The 25,987-nt window shown below is 46.6% G+C and overlaps 1 protein-coding gene and 1 pseudogene across 1 annotated transcript; one reads left to right on the top strand and one right to left on the bottom strand.

Annotated features, from left to right (window-relative positions):
• Positions 1–1,069: 1,069 nt before the first annotated feature.
• Positions 1,070–1,990, top strand: LOC135974595 (olfactory receptor 14A16-like). Its single transcript, XM_065563015.1, has one exon. It carries the CDS (start codon positions 1,070–1,072, stop codon positions 1,988–1,990), a length of 921 nt encoding a protein of 306 aa, XP_065419087.1.
• A 22,366-nt stretch (positions 1,991–24,356) lies between these two features.
• LOC135974594 (olfactory receptor 14A16-like) lies at positions 24,357–25,284 on the bottom strand (annotated as a pseudogene).
• Between the last annotated feature and the right edge of the window lie 703 nt (positions 25,285–25,987).

The raw sequence follows: 25,987 nt of genomic DNA, 5'->3' as shown, positions 1-25,987 counted from the left end.
GTTTTCACAAAAGGAGAGTTATTTTACTGATCTAATCCTGGCCCTTGCTGCTCTGAAATGAGACTGTCTCAGTCTCTCCTGTTGAAGCTGCTCCACTTTGTATCAATAATTAAATAGTCATTGGAGCAGGGACATGAACTTGGCTCTACCAGACACCAGGTGAGTGTCCCAAGTACCACGCTGGCGAATCACTCTCACGCCCCTACCCTGGCCCAATGACTCTCCATTATCACTCACAGCAGTCATTCCTGATGGCAGTGGAGAGTCCCTGGGACAGAGGCTGAGATGCAGTCTGATGTAGTCATTAGAGGAGGTGACTGGGAGTCATGACACCTCACTTGTGTTCCCAGCTCTGGGAAGAGTTAAGTCCACCGGGTAAAGCAAGAACTCCTGTCCTGTATTTCCAGCTCCGGAAGGCGTGTTGCATTTAGTGGGTTAGAGCAGGGGGCAAACTGGGAGTCAGGACTCCTGGGTTCCCTTCCAAGCTCTGGAAGGTAGTTTAGTTGAGTGGTTAGAGAAGCAGGAGGGGAGCTGGAATGTCTGTCTCTCGCAGCGAGCATGGAAAATGGCTAGAACTGGGGACAGGGCATCAGGATTCCTGAGCTGTATTCATGATTAGAGTTTACCGCGTAATTATGGCTGGGTTTGGTCACCTCCATGCGAGATGCTGCTCCCATTTAGGGCAGTATATATGGGGAGTAATTCCATGGCATGCTGTGAAATTACCCCACATTCGCAGCAATGCCCCTGACAGCAGAATCTGGCCAGCCAGACACCCGATTCCCCTCAGTAAACTATGGATAGAAACATTTATACAAGATTATACATAGTTTGCCCACCTTTGGGTGACAGAGATATACAAATACCTCAAAAGCAATTATTCCTAATTCTCCTCTCCATCACCCTGGTGTAAATTAGTCGTCACTGCACTGGAGTCCATTGAGCTGAGGGTCTGACTCAAGGAAATTCAGGTGGTTTTCACAAAAGGAGAGTTATTTTACTGATCTAATCCTGGCCCTTGCTCTTGTCCCTCCCTCTGCAACCATCACACGATGTCCTGAGAAAGAAAATGTCCAACCGAACCACCGTGACCGAGTTCCTTCTCCTGGGATTCTCTGATGTTCGGGAGCTGCAGATTTGGCACTTTGTGGGGTTTCTAGTGATGTACTTGGCAGCCCTGGTGGGGAATCTTCTTATCTTCACGGCCATCGCCTTCGACCACCACCTTCACACCCCCATGTACTTCTTCCTGATGAATCTGTCCATCCTAGACGTTGGCTCCATCTCTGTCACCATCCCCAAATCCATGGCCAACTCCCTCATGAACACCAGGTCCATTTCCTATGCTGGATGTGTTGCCCAAGTCTTTTTCCTCACCTTCTTCATCCCAGCGGATTTTTCCCTTCTCATTGTCATGGCGTATGACCGATATGTTGCCATCTGCCAACCACTGCACTATGACACAATCATGAACAGCAGAGCTTGTGTCCAAATGGCAGCTGGTGCCTGGATCAGTGGGATTCTCAACTCTGTACTACAAACCGGGAACACATTTGCATTGACCTTCTGTGGAGGCAACATGGTGGATCAATTCTTCTGTGAAATCCCCCAGCTGCTGAAGCTCGCCTGCTCTGACTCCTATCTTAGTGAAGTTAGGGTTCTTGCATTTAGTGTGTGTTTACTCTTAGTCTGCTTTGTTTTTATGATTGTGTCATATGTTCAGCTCTTCAAATCAGTGCTCAGAATCCCCTCTGAGCAGGGACGACATAAAGCCTTTTCCACCTGCCTTCCTCACCTCACTGTGGTCTCCTTGTTTGTTTGCACTGTGGCCTTTGCCTACCTGAAACCCACCTCCAGCTCCCCATCTTCTCTGGATCTTGTGGCGGCTGTTCTTTATTCCGTATTGCCACCAATCGTGAATCCAATTATCTACAGCATGAGGAACAAAGAGATCAAAGCTGCCCTGAGGAGACTGACTGGGTGTAGGTAATTCACCAAGAATTAATTTTCTGTCTTTCTCTAATTAAAGTTTGCTTATGTAGTATCTTTAGCTATTCATTAATGTCAGTTATTTTCATAACCACACAGATTGCACACAAACACGTCTGATTTTGACCTAGTTGCACCAATGCAAATCTAAATTAACTCCGCTGATGTCACTGCCGCTGGGGTGATTTACACCAGTAAAAATTCTGGTCCAGTTGTGGAGTAAATGGGTGTAAATTGTGTGCACAAGAAGAATCAGACTTTCATTCTGTGCCAAAACAATACCCGTTAAACTGCTTGGCCACTAGCGCCTGTTCCATGGCCACTGAAAGAATGATGGGAGTTGTCTTGCTTGTGTGTCTAAATCAGGGAGTGGCTTCATTGGAACCACAGGAGTCAGACTGGTGTAAGAATGGGGTAGGTGCGAAGACATTTGGGGTAGATCCTCAACACATCAGTGTAGTTCCATTGACTATGGTTGCACATAATCAAATTGCAGCATCTGTGGAGCTGACCTACTGCCTCCAATGGAGCTGTATAACCATTGGCACCGGCTGGGTTCTGGGCCCATTGTGTTATAAACCACCATTCATGGCCTAACCACTAGGCGGGGGACAAGAGGCCAGACTGTGTTAGCTCACATGTACATTCGGGCATGTGGGAGATGGAGAGACTGGCTAGAAATTACAGGGAGGTTTCTAACCACCAGCAGGGCGAGGTTCTCGAGCATCCTCCCAATAGGAGTTGTGGGAGGAAAATGACTGAATTAGTTTGAAGATAGCTGGACAAATGTCTGAGTGGGACTGTATGACAGGGCTGCTCGTGCTGGTGGCGGGAAGAGCTCAGCAGCAATGGGGCTCACTTACACCGTCCCGGGCCGGAGCATCTTTAATAACCTGTACTTGGTCCGGGACCTATTAGAGCTGGGGCTTAGGGATGGTCTGTCGTTCGCCCTCCTGTCCCTGGACCAGGAGAAGGCGTTTGACAGGATGGACCACGGGTATCTCCTGGGCACTCTGCAGGCATTTGGCTTCGGGCCCCAGTTTGTGGGTTTTCTCCAAGTGCTGTACGCTGAGGCAGAGTGTCTGGTCAGGCTCAACTGGACCCTGACCGAGCCAGTCAGCTTTGGGCGGGAGTACGGCAGGGGTGCTTCCTCTTGGGCCAGCTGTACACTCTGGCGATCGAGCCCTTCCTCTTCCTCCTCCATCAGAGGTTGGCGGGGTTGGCGCTTCGGGAGCCGGAGCTGCGGCTGGTCCTGTCGGCGTACGCCGACGACGTGCTCCTCGTGGTTCAGGACCCGGGGGACCTGGTGCGGGTGGAGGCCTGCCAGGCCGTTTACTCAGCGGCCTCCTTCACCCAGGTCAACTGGGTCAATAGCTCTGGCCTGGTGGTCGGGGACAGGTGGCAGGCGAGCTACCTCCCACCCGCGCTTCAAGCCATTCGGTGGAGCGCAGGTCCGCTGCTCTATCTCGGCGTTTACCTTTCCACCACGCATCCTTCTCCGCCAGAGAACTGGCAGGATTTGGAGGTCAGGGTGGGTGAGCGGCTGCAGAGATGGACAGGACTGCTCCGGTGTGTCTCCCTGCGAGGGAGGGCACTGGTGCTGAATCAGCTCGTCCTGTCCATGCTCTGGCACCGGCTCAACACCCTGAGCCCGGCCACGGGGCTCCTGGCCAGGCTCCAGAGGACGGCCCTGGAGTTTTTCTGGCTGGAACTGCACTGGGTCTTTGCAGGGGTTCTGAGTCTTCCCCTGGAGGAGGGAGGACAGGGCCTGGTCTGCCTTCGTAGCCAGGTCCACGTCTTCCGCCTCCAGGCCCTGCAGAGGCTCCTTTATGGTGCAGGTAGTCCGGCGTGGAGCACGTTAGCGCACACCTTCCTCCGCCGCCTCCGAGGGCTCCGATACGACCGGCAGTTCCTTTTTCTTCACCCGAGACGTCTTCCACGAGACCTCTCGGAGCTGCCGGTCTTCTACCAGGACCACCTCCGGACCTGGAAGCTTTTTTCAGGGACCAGGTCCATTGTGGCCACCGAGGGGGCGGACCTCCTCATGGAGCCCCTGCTGCACAACCCCGATCTCCATGTGCAGGTGGCGGAGTCGCCCTCGGTGAGCCGGAGGTTGGTCCTGGCAGAAACCACCAAGGTCGGAGACCTCCTGGACTACGCCAGGGGGGACTGGGTGGATCCCCGTGCGCTTGGCCGGCACATGGGGCTCGCCACCCTTGTGACCCCTCTGCGTATACTTCAGGAGGTGGGCGCTGCCTTGTCGCCCCCTTCTCTCAGCTTCCTGTGGCGGGCCCTGCGAGAGGGCGCTCCCCACCCACCCCTCACCCCGGGCCCTCCGGACCTTTTTATCGGGGCCCTGTTCCGCGAGCCCCCCCCGGCTACCCCGCTCCCATAATCCGAGCCAGTTGCATGCTCTGCAGCCGGTCCGGTTTCGAACCGCGCCCAGAGACCACCTGTACACGCTTGTGCTCCACACGTTGCATCTCCTCACCCTCGCGTCCCGCCCTGACACTAAATGGCGGGACTACCTGCAACCTGTGGAGGGTGAGGAGCCCCGGTGGGCCAGCCTTTATTCCACCTTGGTCCCAAGACCCACCGGGGACATTGGTTGGCGGCTCCTTCACGGAGCCCTGAGAACGGGCGTGTACCTGGCGTGGTTCACCCCTATTCCCGAGGCCTGCCCATTCTGCGGCATGAGGGAGACCCTGACGCATGCCTACCTCGAGTGCGCCAGGTTGCAGCCCCTGTTCCGGCTCCTCCAGAACCTCTTGTTGAAGTTCTGGCTGCACTTTTCCCCACACCTGTTCATTTATGCACACCCTATCCGAGACCTCCTCGTCAACCTCTTCCTGGCTTTAGCAAAACTCACCATCTATAATACCAGGGAGAGGATGTTGGACGAAGAGGTGCTCTGCGACTGTGGGGCCTATTTCCGTACCTCCCTAGTCTCACATCTCTGGGCAAAGTTTCACTGGGCAGCGTCCGCTGGCTCCTTTGCCACCTTTGAAGAGCAGTGGGCGCTGTCCGGGGTTCTCTGATCGGTGTCCGCATCTGGTACCCTGATTTTGAACCTTTAACCGTCACCTCACTCCCTGTTTTCTCATTAGTTGTCCCAAGAAATTACTTGGTTCCTGGGTCCAGTGGTCCCTCCCGCTAGGCTCGGGGAGGGGCCTTTAGAAGTGGGCGGGTAAGCCCGCCCACCTCCCAGTTGATACCAATAGGGCCTCACTACAACCCTGTATAAAGTTTATACTTTAAGAGAGGAGCAGGTAGTGTTCCTTTTCCACAAACTCTTCCACCCCCATTATCCCCCCCCACTTCCCAGTGAGCGTGTGTATGGGTTATTTATTTTCATTTCAAAAATAGTTTCAGCACCTTCTCAATATTCGGCTGTGCTCAAGGGATATTTCCTCAAGATTAGAAACCCTTCAACAGAGGCAGATGCCTCCTGTTTTTAGGCACAGATTTCTGCCCAAGGTTAGATTTTGCCTCACAGGACCTAGGTTTCTTGGCCAGAACATTCTCCTTTCATCAGCTATGGGGCTTCAAGTCAGAAACAGTTTTCAACCATCTCCTCCTCTCGCCAGGCACATGCACAGTGCAATTTGTTTGGCGTGACTCCAACCACTTCAAAGGCTGACACGCCTAACTGAGAATTAAACACTGTGGCTAATAACGCTGTCACTTTATTTCCCCCTCAGGGTCAGTGGGTGGACTGCACTCTGCTGAGTTGGCCCTTGAGGTTTGGAGACCCTGCATGAGGATCTGAGCCCCGGTTTGATCTTTAGCTATGCACAATGTATCGTCACCAAAATGCACCAAATGTATGAAAAATTAGAAATACTCCACTGCAGTCAACTGATTTCCCTCTCACTAACCCTGCTGTAAAACAGGAGTAACCACACTGAAGTCAATGGGGCTGATTCCCCCATCACTTATCTCGGGGTAATTCCATAGTGTTACACTTGAGTATGTCTGGTTTCAGGGAGAAGAGATTCAGGCCCTTTGACTCCAGCCTCTGATGCATCCTCCACCCCCTGAACGCTCTTACTCTAGTCCCTGGGTGTCTCCTTCCCTCTGCCACACACAGCCCAGACCTGCAAACATCCCCCAGCCCCCCAGCCCTTAATCCCCTTCCTTCCCTCTCACAACCCTCCACCTGACAGACGCTCTCGGTCCCTGTTTTTTGAGAGTCCCCTCCATGGCCCAGAGCCAATTCTCCACTCAGAGTTCCTGACTCAGCTTCCTCAGAGATTCCTGTTGAACCCCTTTGCCCACCAGTCCCCTCTTCTGCTCAGCTCCACTCCCCTGATATGGCCCCAGCCCCAGGGATCAGCTCACGACCTCTGCTTCCTCCTGTCAAAGTTCCAAACACCAGACATTCTCTCCTGATTCTGTCCTTTGGCCAGCCCTGGCCACCATTTCCTTCCCACACCACTCTCCTCTTTCCTGTGCCTGGCCCTCTCTAGAGCTGGGAGAGGCTTTCAGTCCCTCATCCCATTTAGTCCATCAACTCTCAGCCAAGCCTGCCCAAGGAGGGGAGCAGAGAGCGCCCATCTGTGGAGTAGATCCCTGTCTGCTAGGAACTGCAGAGAGACCCATCAACTCAGGACATCCAGCGAAGGGACACCGCAATGGCTGCTGTATAATACGGTGAAGGGGGCATGAGAGAGAGAGAGAGAACCAAACAATCCTGGCAGTGGATAGATAGATAGATAGATAGATAGATAGATAGATAGATAGATAGATAGATAGATAGATAGATAGATAGATAGATATGACCAATGATCCCTAACACTGGAGGCTCGAATGCATCACAGACTGGGAAAAATTCCACAAAGACCAGCACAGTAAGTTTGCCATTTAATTAAATATGTTAGAGTATTAATATACAAGGCTAATTTAAGAACATACATTTGAATTTGGTTTGGAACTCTTTAAGACTTTTGCTATCAAGTTAATCAATCATCTAGAGCCTATCAGAATTTCTTTCATAAAAAAATAAAATCTCCAATTATTCATGTTTGGACAACTGAGAAAAAACATTTTCAGCTAAAAATTGCAGAAAATTGATATTTTTCTGACTAGATCCACCCATATGAAGAATCCATTAAATATGTTTGAGGATACCTGAGACTTTCTATGAAAATTTGATTAATTGATAACACAATTCTCCTTTGAAAACAATTTAAGCAGAAATTTTCTGACCACCCTTAATTGTAAACTGAGCTTTTAACAAAGACTGGGGAATGCAAATATTGTCCAATAATACAATAATTTCAAACCCGTACACTCTCTTGAATCTCTTCTTATTTCTGTTTCAAAGGGGTAGCTGCCAGATGGTAAAACTGAGTAAGCAACAAAGCTGATAGCCCACAGAATTTGTTTTGTACCAACTAGTGCCTTTAAATTCAGGATGAGAGTTGAACCAAGCAGCCAAAACCAATCTATCCTGACATGGAGGACAGTTGGGTTTGGGGAGATCGAGAGGACCAGAACCCAGACATCTTGGTCTAGCACCATATCTGGTGTGCAACACTGCTGCCAGATTCAGTAGACCTTGATGTTGTTCATAAAGAGAGGCTTGGTTCAGTTGCAGCGGTGCTCAGCCGGGTTTACTGTCAGCAAAGCACGGTACTAGCGCCCTGTCCAACAGGTCACAGGGGCACAAACACATGTATGCCCATGACAAGGTAAAGGCTCAGTCAACATAACAGGATCCTGTGCCCTTGGCCGATTCAAAGATGCCCCCACCATGACTTCTCTTTTAATACATTGATAGAAACAAATTTCATATTACACTCCAGCTGTTGTTAGTTACCAGCCCTACACCTAGTACCTGCTGGATCAAACAAAACATCCTCATCCATTATCCTGTCCTCCCCTCCTTATCTGACAAGGGGTCAGTGTGCTCCTGTATCACCTCTTGGGAATTTGTTTACAAAGTTATTTGAGAAATCTGGGTGTTCTTGTACCATCCTCTCCGATCAGGAATGTGCTCACTTGGTTAGTCAATAGCTGGTGTTTTACTATTCTGCCAAGGTCAGGCCTACTTTGGTTTGCAGCCTTTGGTTCACACTGTTAGTTATGCCTAGGGCCAGGGCCAGCTCCAGGCACCAGCATACCAAGCAGGTGCCTGGGGCAGCCAATGAAGAGGGGGACGGCACATCCGGTCGTTCAGCGGCAATTCAGCAGCAAGGGCGTCACTGCCTCTCGGAGCGAAGGACCTGCCGCTGAATTGCCGCCGTAGAATGAAGCGGTGGTAGAGCTGCCGCCGCTTGCGATTGCAGCTTTTTAATTTTTTTTTTTTATTTTGCTGCTTGGGGCGGCAAAAATGCTGGAGCCGGCCCTGTCTAGGGCTCCAGCAAGGCCTCTACTTACGGCAGCCTAACCCTGGCCATTGCCCTTTTCTTTCCCTTCAAAGGCATAACATGATGTACTCAGGAAGAAAATGTCCAACCAAATCACCATGACTGAGTTCCTTCTCCTGGGATTCTCTGACATTTGGGAGCTGCAAATTTTGCATTTCATGCTGTTTCTAGGGATTTACCTGGCAGCCCTGACTGGGAATCTTCTCATCGTCACAGGCATAGCTCTCAACCACCGTCTTCACACACCCATGTATTTCTTCCTGAAGAATCTGTCCGTCCTAGACCTTAGCTCAATCTCCACTGTCGTCCCCAAGTCCATTGCCAATTCCCTCATGAGCACCAGGGCCATTACATATTATGGATGTGCCGCCCAATACTTTCTCTTCCTTTTCTTCGCTGCAGCTGAGCTTCTCTTACTGACCATCATGGCATACGACCGGTACTTCACCATCTGCCAACCACTGCACTATGAGTCAATATTGAACAGGAGAGCTTGTGTCCAAATGACAGCCAGTATCTGGATCAGTGGCTTTCCCAATTCTGCACTGCACACTGGAAACACATTTACAATAATCTTCTGTGGAGACAATGAGATGGAGCAGTTCTTCTGTGAAATCCCCCGGCTCCTCAAACATGCTTCTTATGACTCATATCTCAGTGAAACTGGGGCTATTGCCTTTAGCTTGTACTTGACTTAAACTGCTTTGTCTTTAAAATTGTGTCATATGTTTTGATCTTCAAAACAGTGCTGAGAGTCCCCTCTGAGCAGGGCTGGCATAAAGCCTTCTCCACCTGCCTTTCTCACCTCATTGTGGTCTCTGTGTTTGTTTGCACTGCTAGTTTTGCGTATATTAAACCCACCTCCAGCTCAATCCCATGTCTGGATCTCGTGGTGCCAGTTTTTTATGCCCTGGTCCCTCCCATGATGAATCTGATCATTTATAGCATGAGGAACAAGGATATCAAATCTGCCCAGTGGAAAATGATTGGGTTACGGCTATTCTCCACAAAATAAAATAGACAACTTTCTCCAATGACCATCGTCTCATTCTGTGTTTCTTTACAAATATAATCAACTCTTGACATTATTGTCTCCATGAGAACATAACGTGCACTCCGTTTTGGCACACTGAGGTATTTACACTGGTAAATATCTAGAAAAACTGCACTCAGGTCAATGGAGTTACTACAAATTTACACCTATATAAATATCCTGTCTTCACACAGTGACCAATGTCATATGCTTCACAGAGAATGAACAGAACAGGGCAATTATTGAGGGACCCATCCTATGTTGTCCAATTGCAGCATCTGGCAATCAGAGGCTTAGGGACACCCAGAGCACAGGGTTGCATGCCTGACTCTCTTGGTTAATAGCCATTAATGGACCTATCCTCCATGAACTTATCATGTCTAGCTATCCATCCATACCCATCCATACCCCTCCATCTATTGATCGATTGATCTGTCTGAGGCTTATGTACTGCCACCCATCACCATGGTATCAGAGCACTTTCCATATAAAATCAGTTACCATATCAAAGTCACATATTGCGTCTCTGGCTCGTCTCCTTATTTCAGGTTGGGGAGTAAAGATTCTGCCCCCTCCACGGCCCCGAGGCCAGAGGAGCTCTCTGCTCCCACTACCGAGCCAAGGCCGGAAGAGCTGTCAGCCTCCGCCATGGCCATGGTCTCGAGGTGTCAGCCGCTGCCCCCAGTGTCAGGGCTCTTTTGCTATAATGAACCCCTGGCTTTAACAAATAAATGGCTTGGATCCCCAGGGGTTCATTCTAACGAGGATGTACTGTATTTTGTTGGTTGGTTGATTTGTTTCTTTGTTTCAGATGTTTTTGGTAGGTGTGTGTTTGGGAGGGCTAGGTATGTTTGATTAGATGGGAGTATGCATTTGATGTCATCAAGTAGTGGGTACTACCAGATCAGGCCCCAGACGGAGCATGTGCCTATCTTTCCCTGTTTCGTGGTTCGCTAGCAGAGGCAGGGGCCTCCCTGACTGGACTTAGGCATCTCTCTCTGAGCTAGCACACACTCCTCTCCTCGGCATCTCCCAGCGGCTAGCTCAGGCGCCTCCCCTCCTAGTGTGCTGGAATTTTTGACTCACATTCTTAGCTATCTGTCTCTCCCTATCTGTTGTTTAGGGAACCCGGGGGCCTGACTCAGGCTGTGTGTGACTCTATTGTTGTCCCAGTGATTTTCTAGGTGCCTAAATGTTAGGTGTTGCCACACTGCGAGTCACGACACCTGGGCCTCTTTATGGATCTAGGCCCCAGGGGTATTTTGGCACCTAGTAGGTTTTTCAAAAGCAACTAGGCATCTACATCCCACTGAAATCTGTTCTCAGTGGTACCAGATGACAGAAGAAGGAGTGATGGTCTAAAGTTGCAGTGGGGGAAGTTTAGGTTGGATATTAGGAAAAACTTTTTCTCTAGGAGGTTGGTGAAGCACTGGAATGGGTTGGTGAAGCACTGGAATGTCATATGTAAGACACAGGAGGTAATTGTCCAGCTCTACTTGGCACTGTTGAGGCCTCGGCTGGAGTATTGTGTCCTGTTCTGGGTGCCACTCTTTAAGAAAGATGTGGACACATTGGCGAGAGTTCAGAGTAGACCAACAAAAATGATCAAAGGTTTAGAAAACCTGACCTGTAAGGAACAGTGAAAAAAAACAGCATGCAGAGGAATGGGGTTTGATCTGGAAAAGAGGACCAGCAACTCAAGTCTGTAGCACAATACAAGAAAATTTCTTTAAAATACTGTTTGAATGGTACCTCGCACAGGCAGGTTAAATATATATTTATATATATACAGACTAAATGTTAGAGAAATTGTGGTGAAAGAGGAGATTTGATGCATTAGACATGTCCAGTTGTTGGAATATTGGAAGCAATCTGCAACTAAATGACCCAATTGTTGGCTATTTATTATCTAATAACCTTCTGATGATCCTCCTGGGGCTTACTGGTGGAAATGGTCACACAACAGGAAATGAAAAATTAACCTCTGATCTGCTAGTAACTGCTCAGTCATTAGTAACCTCTCAATTGGAAATGAAACATAGTCTAAACATTGAGGAATAGTTCAAAACAATATGGGAGGTTGGTTATGGAAAAAATTAACACAAAAATTATGTAATAGAAATATAGACGGAGGACAAATAGATACTTAGATATTTGGTTACCTCTTATTCAGTGCTCAAAGTATATTCTCCTGCAAAAATATCCCAGCACACCTGTCCAATTGCTTTGCATATGAACACATCCAGCATAGGAAATGGCCCTGGTGTTCATGAGGGAGTTGGCCATGGACTTGGGGACGATGACAGAGATGGAGCAAAGATCTATGATGGAGAGATTCATCAGGAAGAAGTGCATGTGGGTGTGAAGCTGGTGGTCGAAGGCTATGGCCATGAAGATAAGAAGATTCCCCATCAGGGCCGCCAGATAAATCACTAGAAACACCACAAAGTGCAAAATCTGCAGCTCCCGAACATCAGAGAATCCCAGCAGAAGGAACTCAGTCACGGTGGTTCAGTTGGACATCTTCTTTCTCATGACTTTGTGTGATGGTTGCAGAGAGAGGGACAAGAGCCAGGGGCAGGATTAGATCAGTAAAATAACTCTCCTTTTGTGAAAACCACGTTAATTTCCTGGGGTCACACCCTTAGCTTGTGAAGATTGGTGTAATATGGGAATGAGGAGGGGGAAAACAGTCTCATTGACTCGAATGGCTTTACTCCTGATTTACACTGGGGTGAGAGAAAGTAGAATCAGCTCAGTGGACTTCAGTGCAGTTACTCCTAATTTGTACCAGGGTGATGGAGAGAAGAATTCGGAATAATTGCTTTTGAAGAATTTGTATACCTCTGTCACCCAGAGGTGGGCGAACTCTGTATAATATTGTATAAATGTTACTATCCTCAGTTTACCAAGGGGAATCAGGGGTCTGGCTGGCCAGATTCTGCTGTCAGGGGCACTGCTGTGAATGTGGATTAATTTCACTGCATGCCATGGAATTACTCCCCATTTATACTGCTCTAAATGGGAGCAGCATTTTGCCTGGCGTTGACCAAACCTCAACCATAATTACACAGTAAACTTGAGTGATGAATACAGCTCAGGACTCCTGATGCTTCGCCCCCTGTTCTAGCCAGATTTGCACGCTTGCTGCGAGAGAAAGGCATTCTGGCTCCCTTCCTGCTTTTCTAACTACTCAACTAAACTTCCCCCCAGAGCTTCGAAGAAAACACAGGAATCCTGATTCTCAGTTCACCCCTGCTGTAACCCACTAAAATCAACACCTGTCCCGGAGCTGGAAATACAGTCCAGGAGTTCTGACTCTACCCACCTCTTATTCAGTGCTCAAATTATATTCACCTGCAAAAAAATCCCAGTACACCTGTCCAATTGCTTTGCATATGAACATTTGATAGACAAAACCTGTTCTGTTAAATATGTGAATACAGAAATTTCACTCAATTTAATAAAATCACCAGAAATGACGAAGGAGTTCTAATGATCCTCACTATGTACTTTGGTAACAACCTGTTATATAGAAAAATTTGGTGACTATATTCCCATATGATGTCTCTTTAAACCAAAGTTCACTGTTGTAATGATTGTTTTGTTTCTGATATTTACATGGCAAGGATTTGTAAACTTGTTAAAACTTCCTAAATAAACAGTTAAAAAAAACTGGGCATGTTGATCAAGCTGCCAGAGAAAAGTTCAGCTCCTAGTTTAGACTGATATAAATTACATTAAATCCACTGACACTAGAGTAGATTCAATGGAAATAATCAGGATTTATATGAGTGTGTGAGAAGAATTAAGCCCATTCTTAAAATGGACCACAAAATTTGCGCTGGTCAGAGGTTAAAAAAGTGGCATTGTCAGTTGAAGTGTAAAATAAATGACCTTTTTGGAATGAAACGTTTTGATTTTCCAGTACAAAACAACTTTTCATTTCACTTTTTTCTTAATTTTACTTTAAAACATGGTCAACATTGAAACAAAATGTTTAGATTTTGTTTAAAATGGAACCTGATACAAAATTGTGTTTGACTTGTTGATTCACCTGGTAACTTTTATTGGGTTCAATTGTTGCTATTTAAACACACAGGCAAACACTCACACAAACACCCATGCAGTATCTTCCATAGACTGATGCACACACACACCATGATGCTCACTCACACTTCACACAAGCAGCCACACGTACACTATCTAACATGCAAACACTCACTGTAACACAGCAGCCTAAATGCACCAAACACACTCTTTCCCCCAGCACAAAAACAATCATAGACACACACTCACTGGCTCTCACACACAAACACAACACCGTTATGTCCCATATATTTCACTGGTCCCAGTTTAGATGGTATACTCTATATAGTGGTGTTACGAAACAAGGAACCAGATCTGAGTTTGGCAATGAGAACAAAACACTTTGTGGGCCAAGACATCAGTTCCCACATTTAGGAATATGAGCTCGGAATTGGCAATGCACATAGTGGAGGGGGTGTCTACAAACCCCTCCCACAACCAGCTCCTATCACTGAAATGGAAACATGGGAACCCATCAGAAATCTGCTGGCTTCTTGGTGCTGAGGCACTTGCATGATCTATCTCTTTATTCCCATAAATAATCTGTTGTCCCACTGTCTTGAATCTTCTGTCTAAACTATATCCATCACTGTAACATTTGAGGAATGTGTAGGGCTGCTGCCAATTCTCCCACATGAGAGTATTTATTTATATTGCCCTCAGAACACACCCAATATTATTATTACCTATCTTTGGTGAAAAAGTGGCAGCTCTGCAAAATCTGCACAGGGTCTGCCTTCTCCTAGAGTGAGGCCAAAGAAGTGTGGTGGCTTATTTTTCTTACCACCTTTGAGGTGCTTTTGTGAATGAGAGGAATAGTCACACCTTGTATTGGCTCCAGGTCTGTATTTCTGGGTATCATTTTTGCCTTTCTCCAAGGTACGTGAGAGAAGACAATTGGGTTTGGAATAGATGCAGCTGATGTATTGATCTATAGTTATAAATTGCTGAACAAGTCTATTTAGGAGCCAAATTTTGAGTTGCTTATAAGTGTTTAATCAAGCAAGACTCTGGTTGGGCCAGACTGGGATCTCAATAGCACCAGAGTAAAGCTGAAGTCATTGGTGTTATTTTGGCTTCACCCCTGAGATCAGAATTTCCTCCACTATGAGTTTTGCCTGAATAAAGACAGAATAAAAACTGTCCACCCAATTGTACCAGTTTTGCAGTGATGTAACCCCACTGAAAGCAGTGGAGTTACGGTGGCATAAATCTGGTATAATAGAGAGGACAATATAGCTCAAGGACTTCCAGATTTTTTTTTAAAAACACTCTGTTTATTATTTCTTGTTCACGTGCACCATTTGAATGAGAATTATGCACAATGCAGACCGCTGCTTTAATCTTTTAGGAAAACTAAACTAATAGTTCATTGTTATGGTCTTGTCTTGCCTATGCAATCCTCTTTCCATTGCTACCTCTATAAGTAGTCTTGGAAGGATTAGATTTTTATCAGTAAATATTGGCTAATGTTGATTTCACCATACACACAAAGCCAGCGAAAAAATATTTCCTTCAACAATCAACATTTTCAGTGAGGCAAAGTAAGAAAAATGCTGCTTGAGAACTTATGAGTGTTTGATTTAAGGTTATTGACTTTCTATATCTTCATGTCATGTTGAAACATTGTGCTTTCACAGTTCTCAAGTTTTAATTTTTTGAAACTCAACATGTACTGTCACTAAATGACTATTGTCTGATCCCTCCATAATTTTCTGAAACTGTGAAAATTTAAACTGATAAAAATAAAAAAATGTTTAATTATAAACATCAATATTATCAGTCAAAAATTATATATATATAAATTAAATACTGCTAAACCTAAGTATAAAATAGTATTGTCTATGGTCAGGAGTCCTATTTGCATTTTCTTTTGAAAAGTAGTATCTAAAGTTGTTGTTTTTTAAGGAATAAATGTAAGCCCTAGCTCAGCCCTCTTCTGCTGGGGAAAAACTTTCTTCTCATCTCCAGCCTAAATTTACTCATGGCCAGCTTATCCGCATTAGTTCCTGTGCCAGTATTCTCCTTTAGCATCAATAGCTCTTCTCTCTCCCTGGTGTTTATCCCCCTGATCTATTTAAAGAGAGCGACCACATCCCCTCTCAGCCGACTTTTTGCTCGGCTAAACAAGACAAATTCTTTTAGGCTACATCTACATTATAAGCTAGGGCTGTGATTCCCCAGCTCACATGCATGCGCTTGTGCTAAATGGATGAGTATATATCACAGTGCAACTGCAGTAGCATGGGCGGCACCATAGCTTCGTCATTCCACGTACAAGCTTGTCTGAACCTCGGGGCCACCTACTCAGCGTGGCTGCCCATGCTAGCATGGCTATACAGGATTTATACTTGTGCTAGCTCTCATCGGGCCATCTCAAGGACATGGACCCGAGCTGGGAATCACTCCCCTGGTTCATAGTGTAGCAGTAGCCTCACTCTCCTCTCGTAAAATAGCTCTCCATTGTCGCAATAGGAGGACCGTCGTTCCTAAGATTGTAGGGTTTGGATTGTAATTGGTTCCATATTTACATGGCATTTTATCAAGCCGCATCTGGGACCAGATCCTCAGATGGTGGAAATGGACACTGCTCGGCTGTAAGGAAGCTGTGGCAATTTACACAGGTGTCACAATGCAGTTCACTACTGGTGAGATTGTTACAGTGGAGGAACGGTCTCTCCTGACATTTCCCTTGTCCTTACCCCTCCCAAGGCAGCACATGATGTACTGAGAAAGAAAATGTCCAACCGAACCACCGTGACTGAGTTCTTTCTTCTTCTTGGATTCTCCGATTTTTGGGGGCTGCGTATTTTACACTTTATCCTATTTCTAGGGATTTACCTGGTATCCCTGACAGGGAATCTCCTTGTTATCATCACCCATAGATATGACCAATGATTCCTAACACTGGAGGCTTGAATTCATTGCAAGCTGGGAAAAATTCCACAAAGACCAGCACAGTAAGTTTGCCATTTCAATTAAATATGTTAGAGTATTAATATACAGGGCTAATTTAAGAACATAAACTTGAATTAAGGTTGGAACTCTTTAAGACTTTTGCTATCAAGTCAATCAACCAGATAGAGCCTATCAGCATTTTGTTTGTAAAAAAAAAAATAGGTTTTTCATAGACTTCCCAAAAATCTCAAGTTTTTCATGTTTTGGCAAGTGAGAAACAAACATTTTCAGCAAAAAATTGCAGAAAACTGATTTTTTTCTCCCTAGATCCACCCGAAAAACATGAGTTTTCAGTTCCCCTGTGTATATATATATGAAGTATCCGTGAAATATATTTGAGGATACCTGAGAGTTTCTATGAAAATTTGATTAATTGAAAACACAATTTTCCTTTGAAAACAATTTAAGTAGGAAATTTCTGACCACGCTTAATTGGAAACTGAGCTTTAAGAAAGACTGGGGAATGCAAATATTGTCCAATAATACGATAATTTCAAACCCATACATTCTATTACATCTCTTCTTATTTGCAGCCTTTGGTTCATACTGTTAATTATGCCTAGCGCGCCTGCAAGGCCTATGCTTTAGTGACTGCAACCGAACCCTGGTCATTGCCCTTGTCCTTCCCTTCACAGCCATCACATGATGTACAGAGGAAGAAAATGTCCAACCAAATCACCGTGACTGAGTTCCTTCTCCTGGGATTCTCTGACATTCGGGAGCTGCAGATTTTGCATTTCATAGTGTTTCTAGGGATTTACCTGGCAGCCCTGACTGGGAATCTTCTCATCATCACAGCCATAGCCCTTGACCATCATCCTCACACACCCATGTATTTCTTCCTAATGAATCTATCCATCCTAGACCTTGGCTCCATCTCTATTGTTGACCCCAGTCCATGGCCAATTCCCTCATGAGCACCAGGGCCATTTCATTATAAGGATTGCGTCATCCAAGTCTTTCCCTTCCTTTTTTTCGCTACAGCTGAGCTTTCTTTAATAATCATCATGGCGTATGACTGGTATACATTTCCATCTGCCAACCACTGCACTACGAGTCAATAATGAACAGGAGAGCTTGTGTCCAAATGGCAGCCAGTATCTGGATCAGTGGGGTTCTCAATTCTGCACTGAACACTTGGAACACATTTGCAATAATCTTCTGTGGAGACAATGACATGAATAAGTTCTTCTGTGAAATCCCCCAGCTCCTCAAACTTGCTTGGTATGACTCATATCTCAGTGAAACTGGGGCTATTGCCTTTAGCGTGTACTTTGCCTTAAACTGCTTTATTTTATAATTTTATCTTATGTTCTGATCTTCAAAACACTGCTGAGAATCCTCACTGAGCAGGGCCGGCATAAAACCTTCTCCACCTGCATCCTTCACCTCATTGTGGTCTCCGTGTTTGTTTGCACTGCTAGTTTTGCCTATATTAAACCCACCTCGAGCTCAATCACATCTCTAGATCTCATGGTGGCTGTTTCGTATTCCATGGTGCCTCCCATGATGAATCTGATAATTTTTAGCATGAAGAACAAGGATATCAGTGCTGCCATGTGGAAAATGATTAGGTCAAGGCTATTATCCAAAAAATAAAATGGCCATCTTTCTCCCATGACCATCATCTCATTCTGTGTTTCTTTATAAATATAATCACCTCTTGACATTATTTTCTCCATGAAAACTTAACGTTCAATCTGTTTATCCACATTGAGGTATTCACACTGGTAAATATCTAGAAAAACTCCACTCAAGTCAATGGAGTTATTATAAATTTACACCTATATAAATATCCTGTATTCACACAGTGGCCAATGTCACATACCTCTGAGAGAATGAACAGAACAGGACAATTATTGAGTGACCCATCCTGTGTTATTCAATTCCAGCATCTGGCAGTCAGAGGCTTAGGGACACCCAGAGCATAGGGTTGCATCCCTGACCCTCTTGGTTAATAGCCATTGATGGATCTCTCCTCCATGAACTTATCATGTCTATCTATCCCTCCATCCCCATACATACCCCTCCATCTATTGATCGATTGATTCGTCTGAGGCTTTTGTACTGCCACCCATCACCATGGTATCAGAGCACTTTCCACGTAAAATCAGTTACCATATCAAATTCACACATGGGGTCTCTGTCTCTTCTCCTTTTTCCAGAGTGGGGAGTAAAAATTCTGCCCCTGCTGCAGCCGTGAGGCCAGAGGACCTCTTTGCCCCTAGTATTGACCCAGGGCCGGAAGACCTGTCAGCCTCCGCCATGGCCATGGGGTTCAAGGTGTCAGCCGCTGCCCCGGTGGCAGGGCTCTTTTTCTATAATGAACCCCTGGGTTTAACGAACAAATGGCTTGGATCCCCAGGGGTTCGTTATAGCAAGGATGTACTGTATTTTGTTGGTTGATTGATTTGTTTCTTTGTTCCAGATGTTTTTGGTGAGTGGGGGTTTGGGAGGGTGAGGTATGTTTGATTAGATCAGAGTATCCATTTGATGTCATCAAGTTTCGGGTACTACCAGATCAGGCCCTGGACCGAGCATGCACCTATCTTCCCTTAGTTCGTGGTTTGCTAGCAGAGACAAGGGCCTCCCTGACTGGACTTAGGCATATCTCTCTGAGCTAGCACACACTCCTCTCCTCGGCATCTCCCATCGGCTAGCTCAGGTGCCTCCACTCCTAGCATGCTGGATTTTGTGACTCCCATTCTTAGGTGTCTGTCTCTCCCTATCCGTCATATAGGAGCCCGGGTCCTGACTCAGGCTGTGTGTGATTCTGTTGTTGCCCCAGTGATTTTCTAGGTGCCTAACAGATAGTTGTTGCCACACTGTGGGTAACCATGTCCGGGCCTCTTTATGGATCCAGGTCCCGGGGGGTATTTAGGCACCTAGAGGGTTTTTTAAAGAAACTAGGCAGCTAATTCCCACTGAAACCAATAAGTTTTGGACACCAAGAGGCTTTATAAAAACCTCCTAGGCAGCTAAACACCTTTGAATACCAGGCCTTAGGTGATGAAGTGCAGGTGTTTATATTGGGCAATGATACCCTGGTGTGCAGCTATGGGTCCATTGACTTATGATCTTCGATATCCACCAGAGATCCTAGAATCACAGAAATACTGGTCTGGGGGGGCATGGAAGCAATGGGAAATGGCTCTTTGAAAATCCCATCCTAAATTCCTGGAAAGAATAGTCCTCCCCTTTGAAGAACATTCCCATATCTCTGCTAATTCTGCGGCTGGCGCCAGCCCACCTAATATAAAAAAAATGTCTTTTGTAGGTATATTATAGAATCACAGAACCATAGAAATGTGAGGCTGAAAAAGACCTTGAGAAGCTGAGGTAGGACCTAGTAAATCTAGACCAGCACTGACAGTTGCTTGTCCAACCTGTTTTTCCAAAAATCTCCAATGATGGGTATTCCACAAGCTCCCTTGGCAGCCTATTCCATTGATGAGACCTATAGTCCAAAAGCCGAGGGACCTTTAAAATTCTAAACTAAAGCCTGTTTTCAGTTTCTTGTTTCTTTGGTCCTTAATTGAGAACCCTGGAGAACTAAATCCTTCTTTTCACCTACAAAACAAGTGAAATTCTCCAAGACAGTGTGTCTGACACCTATCCAAGAGGTGCCATGTCTAGGGAGAAGACAGGAGGTTGGTCTAAGACCAGAGCTGTGATTTTCTAAGAGGCCTGAGGAGTTAAACACAAGTTCCCAAGGACTCCTTTAAGTCCATTAATCCCTACTCAAGATGCTGGAATTGGACAACACAGGATGGGTCACTCAATAATTGTCCTGTTTTGTTCATTCTCTCTGAAGAATCTGACATTGACCACTGTGTGAAGACAGGATATTTATATAGGTGTAAATTTATAGTAACTCCATTGACCTGAGTGCAGTTTTTATAGATATTTACCAGTGTAAATACCTCAGTGTGCATAAACGTATTGATTATTGATTGCACATTATGTTCTCATGGAGACAATAATGTCAAGAGTTGATTATATTTATAAAGAAACACAGAATGAGATCATGGTCATGGGAGAAAGATGGCCCTTTTATTTTTTGGAGAATAGCCTTTACCCAATCGTATCTACTCAGTGCCTTTGGGACAGAATGCAGGAGATCCAGTTTGTTGGAACTTATTCCTGGTAGAGGAGATTTCTAGGAAGCCGCACAGAAGCTCTTTGGGAGTGGTGAGCATGGTGGGTAGCTAGACATTCATTTTGTTTTAAGCTGGATAATCCCCTTTCTGTGTGGTTTGTCCCCTGTCTGGTACTGAGACAAAACCAGACATGGTTTTGTCCAGTATCACGGATGAGGGACGCATGCAAGGTCACACTGGCAGGCAGGACCATGAGGTTGGGGCGGGGCCACAGCTTTCCCAGAAGTACCACAATGTCCGGTGTGGCATTGCTTTCTAGAAATAATAAACCCCATCATGCTTTATGGAAATATGCTTATGAGTGTAAATATGACATGACTGGAACATGTTTTATGTTAGAGGTGCCATTTAACATATCTCTGCAAAGGTTATGATCTACTGGATATATTCATCCTATTTACATGCATATATCTTTTTTTATTCGAAGTTATGATACCTGAAAGAAACTGGACCAAAGGACAGTAACCACAGGCGTGTGAGTAATTGCTGGACCCAGACTAGAAGGAGGCTAGTCTGTAAAAGAAGCTTACTGGAACATCTCTGAGGGTGAGATTTCATCTGGAATCACTTCCTTGCTGTATTAGGCATAGACTTGCGTGTTTTATTTTATTATTCTTGGTAATTCATTTTGTTGTGTCTGTTATTACTTGGAACCACTTAAATCCTACTCTTTGTATTTAATAAAATCACTTTTGACTTATTAATTAACCCAGAGAATGTATTAATACCTGGGGGGAGGGGCAAACAGCTGTGCATATCTATCTATCAACGTTATAGAGGGTGAACAATTTATGAGTTTATCCTTTATAAACTTTATATAGGGTTGTAGTGAGGCGGTGTGGCTCCCTGCCACCCCAGAGAGGGAAGAGCCCATCCGGAGGCCAGAGTAGGCGCAGCTAGGGAGCACATAGCCCACACCTCAGAGGGTCAGGGAGCAACCCGGAAGTATAAATGTTCGCTCTCAGAGCTCAGTAAGGCCCGAGCCATCGGAGGGGCCAGATACCTCCAGCCCAGCTCGTGACTGGGAAAACTCTGCGGCCCAAGGAAGCCACCAGGACTGGCGGGACCTGCCCTGTGCCTGCTACCCGGAGGAGTTGCTGGACCTGCCCTATGCTCCCTATCCAGAGGAACCTATGGTGCTGGACCCCCCAGAGGACAACACTCTGACCAAGGTACTACCCGAGGGGGAGTCTGGAAGTAGCCCAGTGGCAGCCGACCCTAGTCTGGCTGCAGCACTGCCAGAGCCCATGTCAGTGTGTTGCGGACAGAATCCCCACTGATTATGCAGCGGCTCATCTGCCGCTGCTAGGGCCCTGGGCTGGGACGCAGTGGAGTGGGAGGGCCTGCGTCCCCCCTGCCACCCAACTCGTGGGTGGCAGTCTCCCCCTCTCCCAGGCCTGAGGAGGCTTGGGCCTAGTGCTATTGTTTGTACTGTTACTGCTCAGCCCTGCTTGAGGGCCTGAGCTCCTAACTCAGCATTGTTGCCCCTCCCTGACCTAGAGCCTGGGCCTCCTATTATTTGTACTGTTGTAGCTCAGCCCTGCCTAAGGGCATGAGCTCTGACTCTGCATTGCCCCGCCCTGACCCAGGGCCTGGGCTCCCTACTGTGTATACTGTTGTTGCTCAGCCCTGCCTTGGGGCCTGAGCTCTGACTCTGCATTGCCCTGCCCTGACCTAGGGCCTGGGCCTACTATTGATTGTACTGCTCCTGCTCAGCCCTGCCTGAGGGTCTGAGCCCCTGACTCATTGTTGCCCGCCCTGACTCAGCCCGGGGCTTACATTGTTTATTTCAGTTACCGCAAGGGCTTCCGAGCAAGACCCCCGCGGACAGACTAATTCCCCAAACAATAACTGTCTGTAGTGAGCCGGTGTGGCTCCCCGCCGTCCCAGAGAGGGTCGAGCCCCTTGTACAAGGGTAAAACTGATTTATTTGGGATTTGGACCCCATTCGGAGTAGGGTACCTGAGTGTTGGAGACAGGAACACTTCTTAAGCTGTTTTCAGATAAGCCTGCAGCTTTTGGCAGATGTGGTTCAGACCTGGGTCTGTGTTTGTACCAGGCTAGCATGTCGGGCTCAAACCAGGCAAGCCACTAAAGTCCCAAGCTGGCAGGGAAGACAGGCTCAGAAGTAGTCCCGGCACAACAGGTGGCAGTTCCCAAGGGGCTTTCTGTGATCCAACCCGTCAGATCCGGTATTCTGGGAATGCCTCAGTGGCCAACCTAGTTGAGGGAAGAGCTGGCAAACATTTTTCTAAGATATTGTCAGACTGTTTAACCCATCTAAAAACATAGCAGCATTTGTAACGAACAAGTTGTGGAAACCATTTCCCAATGACAAGTTACTTTGACCAGCTCTACCAACCTGAGCTGAGAGCAACATACACACCCCTGCCCATGCCATGCATCTTTGGTCTCCAGGGTGCAGAGGGACTAGGAATGGGCATGTCTGAGATGATCCAGGAATAAACCTGATAATAGGAGAGACCGAGGGGCACCAGTGCCTGAGACGCCCTTAATGGCAGGGAAATGATTGAGATACACCCAGAAAATCCGCTTCTGAGGAAAGTGACCACCCACAATGTCCCTGTCAATCTGACCAGGGGGGGAATTCCTTCCTGACCCCCACATGATGATCAGTTAGACCCTAAGCATGTGGGCAAGAACCAGCCATCAAAGAACCAGAGAAAGAGAGAATGGCTCGGTGTACTCTCAGAGCCCTGGCACATCCCGACCAATGTCCCATCTCCAGCCCGGGCTGCCCAATGCTTCAGAGATTTAAAAAAAAAACCCTCCCAGAATACACTGGGTCGAGGGGAGGAATCCCTTCCTGACCCCTGCCAGGGGCGAGATGAAACCCTGAAGCATGAGCTTTTAGGAACATAAGACATACGATGAAGTGAGCCCCAGGGCTCCTGAGCCCTTCCCGCCACCAGCACAAGCAGCCCTGTCATACAGTCCCACTCAAATATTTGTCCAGCTCTCTTCAAACTAATTCAGTCATTTTCCCCCCCACAACTCCTGTTGGGAGGCTGCTCCAGAACTTTGCCCTGCTGGTGGTTAGAAACGTCCCTGTAATTTCTAGCCAGTCTCTCCATCTCCCACATGCCCGAATGTACATGTGAGCTAACACAGTCTGGCCTCTTGTCCCACGCCTAGTGGTTAGGCCATGAATGGTGGTTTATAAGACAATGGGCCCAGTCCCCAGCCGGTGGCAATGGATATACAGCTCCACTGGAGGCAGTAGGTCAGCTCCACAGATGCTGCAATTTGATTTTGTGCCACCAAAGTCAATGGAACTACACTGATGTGTTGAGGATCTATCCCAAATGTCTTCTCACCTACCCCATTCTTACACCAGTCTGACTCCTCTGGTTCCAATGAAGCCACTCCCTGATTTATACACACAAGAAAGACAACTCCCATCATCCTTTTCAGTGGCCATGGAACAGGCGCTAGTGGCCAAGCAGTGTAACGGGTATTGCTTTGGCACAGAATGAAAGTCTGATTCCTCTCATGCACACAATTTACACCCATTTACTCCACAACTGGACCAGATTTTCTACTGGTGTAAATCACCCCAGCGGCAGTGACATCAGTGGAGTTAATCTAGATTTGCATTGGTGCAACTAGGTCAAAATCTGACGTGTTTGTGTGCAATCTGTGTGGTTATGAAAATAACTGACATTAATGAATAGCTAAAGATACTACATAAGCAAACTTTAATTAGAGAAAGACAGAAAATTAATTCTTGGTGAATTACCTACACCCAGTCAGTCTCCTCAGGGCAGCTTTAATCTCTTTGTTCCTCATGCTGTAGATAATTGGATTCACGATTGGTGGCAATACGGAATAAAGAACAGCCGCCACAAGATCCAGAGCAGATGGGGAGCTGGAGGTGGGTTTCAGGTAGGCAAAGGCCACAGTGCAAACAAACAAGGAGACCACAGTGAGGTGAGGAAGGCAGGTGGAGAAGGCTTTATGTCGTCCCTGCTCAGAGGGAATTCTGAGCACTGATTTGAAGAGCTGAACATATGACACAATCATAAAAACAAAGCAGCCTATGACTAAACACACACTAAATGCAAGAACCCTAACTTCACTCAGATAGGAGTCAGAGCACGTGAGCTTGAGTAGATGGGGGATTTCACAGAAGAACTGATCCACCATGTTGCCTCCACAGAAGGTCAATGCAAACGTGTTCCCGGTGTGTAGTACAGAGTTGAGAATCCCACTGATCCAGGCACCAGCTGCCATTTGGACACAAGCTCTGCTGTTCATCATTGTGTCATAGTGCAGTGGTTCGCAGATGGCAGATGGCAACATATCGGTCATACGCCATGACAATGAGAAGGGAAAAATCCGCTGTCACGAAGAAGGTGAGGAAAAAGACTTGGGCAACACATCCAGCATAGGAAATGGACCTGGTGTTCATGAGGGAGTTGGCCATGGATTTGGGGACGGTGACAGAGATGGAGCCAATGTCTAGGATGGACAGATTCATCAGGAAGAAGTACATGGGGGTGTGAAGGTGGTGGTCTAAGGCGATGGCCGTGAAGATGAGAAGATTCTCCACCAGGGCTGCCAAGTACATCACTAGAAACCCCACAAAGTGCCAAATCTGCAGCTCCTGAACATCAGAGAATCCCAGGAGAAGGAACTCGGTCAGGGTGGTTCGGTTGGACATTTTCTTTCACAGGACATCCTGTGATGGTTGCAGAGGGAGGGACAAGAGCAAGGGCCAGGATTAGATCAGTAAAATAATTCTCCTATTGTGAAAACCACCTGAATTTCCTTGAGTCAGACCCTTAGCTTGTGAAGATTGGTATAATATGGGAATGAGAATGGGGAAAAAAGTCTCATTGACTCCAATGGAGTTACTCCTGATTTACACTGGGGTGAGAGAAAGTAGAATCAGGTCAATTGACTCCAGTGCAGTTACTACTAATTTACACCAGGGTGATGGAGAGGAGAATTAGGAATAATTGCTTTTGAGGTATTTGTATACCTCTGTTACCCAGAGGTGGGCGAACTCTGGATAATGGTGTATAAATATTCTCAGTTTACTGAGCGGAATCGGGTGTGTGGTTGGCCAGATTTTGGTATCAGGGGCACTGCTGTGAGTGTGGGGTAATTTCACAGCATGCCATGGAATTACTCCCCATTTATACTGCTCTAAATGGGAGCAGCATCTCGCATGGAGGTGACCAAACCGAGCCATAATTACGCGGTAAACTCTAATCATGAATACAGCTCAGGAGTCCTGATGTCCTGTCCCCTGTTCTAGCCAGATTTCCATGCTCGCTGCGAGAGACAGACATTCCAGTTCCTCTCCTGCTTCTCTAACCACTCAACTAAACTCCCTTCCAGAGCTTGGAAGGGAACCCAGG

Source organism: Chrysemys picta, chromosome 12 (genome assembly GCF_011386835.1).
Source record: "Chrysemys picta bellii isolate R12L10 chromosome 12, ASM1138683v2, whole genome shotgun sequence".
Classification (NCBI taxonomy): domain Eukaryota; kingdom Metazoa; phylum Chordata; order Testudines; family Emydidae; genus Chrysemys; species Chrysemys picta.
Note: the sequence above shows the minus strand (reverse complement) of the source record. Positions and strands in the feature narration are given on the sequence as shown.